At 35.7% G+C, this 2,253-nt stretch overlaps 1 protein-coding gene across 1 annotated transcript; it reads right to left on the minus strand.

Annotated features, from left to right (window-relative positions):
• Positions 1-236: 236 nt before the first annotated feature.
• LOC121740898 (transcription factor MYB36-like) lies at positions 237-1,734 on the minus strand. Its single transcript, XM_042133552.1, has 3 exons — positions 1,516-1,734; positions 1,305-1,434; positions 237-1,023 (listed from the first exon to the last, which is right to left on the minus strand). Exons 1-3 carry the CDS (start codon positions 1,649-1,651, stop codon positions 414-416), a joined length of 876 nt encoding a protein of 291 aa, XP_041989486.1. The 5' UTR covers positions 1,652-1,734; the 3' UTR covers positions 237-413.
• Between the last annotated feature and the right edge of the window lie 519 nt (positions 1,735-2,253).

A 2,253-nucleotide genomic window follows, 5' to 3' on the forward strand; every position in this document is an offset into this window, starting at 1 on the left:
GATTAAATAAAGTTAACTATAATAGTAATAAAAATTATTGATTGTTGCTAGTTTACATCTACTTTTTTATGTGAGATAACAACAAATTGAAGGCTTAATTGTTTTTAACAATGTAATGTCGATGAAGTTGCAGATTTGTTTCGTTGACAAGGAGGTAATGAACACAATAACATAATGATTGTTCTGAAATTAAAGAAACGACAAAGGGAAAGAAGATTTTACTATGTACTGTCAACGAAAGAAGTCTTTTTTTTTCTTTTCCCACAAATTTTCCATCACAACACAAAACCCCATAAACTGAAACTCTTTTTTTCTTTTTTCATTCAATAATAAAAATCTGAATCTTGAGTGGGTCTGCTCCAACCATGCCCCTTCAAATCTTTCAGATTGTACTTACACTCAATTTTCTCTCTCTAGCTATAGTAGTACACCATCTCTCTCTCCTCGCTCTTCCCCTCATCATGATTGAACACCAAACCGCTGCTGTTATCGTTGCTAATCAGCTGTTTAACTAGCTCCATATCACTCCCCAAATTAATCGGTTTTTGATCAATAAACGCATCATGAAGCATGAATTTCTGATCCCCTTGATCAAATCCGCCGTAAAGCCCCTGAAAAGCGCATGCGATTTCTTCCTGTTTGACATGGTCTTTGCTGTCAGATGAAGAGCAGCTCGCTTCATTGCCACCAAACATGAGCATGTTGCTGCTTTCCTTCCCATTATAGAATTCTTGATTTTGCGGAAAATAGGGATACTGAGATGTGGTTAGCGAAAATGTGTTGGAATTATTGCAGTAGAGAGATGGCAATGGCGCTGGTTCAACTGATTTAGCAGTTTGGAGATGAAACGAGTTGAAATCTCTGTAGAGGTTAGAGAGAGGGTGAGGCTGTGTTTGGAAGGTGTTTGGAAATGAATATGTTGATGGAATAAGCCCCATTAGTTTCTTCTTCAGCTTCGTGTTCCAGTAGTTCTTTATGTCGTTGTCGGTTCGCCCCGGTAACTGGGCTGCGATGATCGACCACCTGCAGTTTTTGGACATAATTGGCTTCAATTGATGTAATTTGATGAAACAAATGTTTGTTAAATTTTAGGATAATGTATGATCACATGTTAAATATAGAGGAATCTATTGAGTTTTCCTTTTTCATGCCTCTTTCTGTTTATTCTTTTGTTTTCGGTTAAAATTTTGCAGAAGAAGAATGAATAAATAGGCGGTGTTTTTGATATATTGGTTTACAATGTGAGTATCCACTTTCCCAAAACAGATAAAAAAAAATTTGTGAAGAGAGAGAGAGAGAGATACCTGCTCCCAATGCTGGCAAAGAGAGTGCAAATAATTCTGTCTTCATCATCAGAAAATTCACCGTGTTTAATGTTAGGTCTGAGATAATTAAGCCATCTCAATCTGCAGCTCTTTCCACATCTTTGCAGACCTGAAATTCCCATCACTAACAACATCAGACAACCTAATCATATTAAGAGATGAATGAGAGAGAGAGAGAGAAGTGGTTTACCAGCTTTTTGAGGAAGAGCTATCCAATTTCCAGCAGTGCCATATTTCTCCATGAACTCCTTAAGCTTTGCATCTTCTTCAGGAGACCAAGGCCCCTTCTTCACATTTGCCTTATCACAGCAAGGAGCTCTTCCCATCTCTCTTTAACTTTCTCTCTCTAATTTAGTGTTTGGTGCATCTATGTTGATAGGCTGGAATCAAGAAGCTATGTAATTTGACTTGGTTTGGTGGTGTGGTGTGGTGAGGTGTGGGGGCTTTAGGCTTTTTATTGAGGGAAGATGATTATGAAACAGTGCCAAAGTTTATATCACAAGTCAAACTAGATTTGTACGTTGCTGATTAAGTTTTCATTTGATTAATTGCATGAATTTCATGCCCACTCACTTTCTTGATTTTTAAGATTCGTCCAACAGTTTTTTTTCAAGTCTCAAATTTTAATTAAAATCAGATCGACTAGTCAATGATGTTACTGTTGCAAAACACTGTATAACTATATTAATATAAGTACGTATATATCTCGAATATTGATTGTATAAATTAATAGCTGAACTTTCCAGTTAATCTAAATTCATTTATTTTAAAAAAATCAGTGTTACAGACACCTAACAAGAACATTGGTTGATTAGGGATCTGGTTACATGTTATTGGATTAAAATTTATTCAGTGTACAATATACTATCTCTCAGCAGTAACATTAGATTGTTATTTAAAAATTTGTATTTGATGAGCTCGTATTTTC

Source organism: Salvia splendens, chromosome 7 (genome assembly GCF_004379255.2).
Source record: "Salvia splendens isolate huo1 chromosome 7, SspV2, whole genome shotgun sequence".
Lineage (NCBI taxonomy): Eukaryota > Viridiplantae > Streptophyta > Magnoliopsida > Lamiales > Lamiaceae > Salvia > Salvia splendens.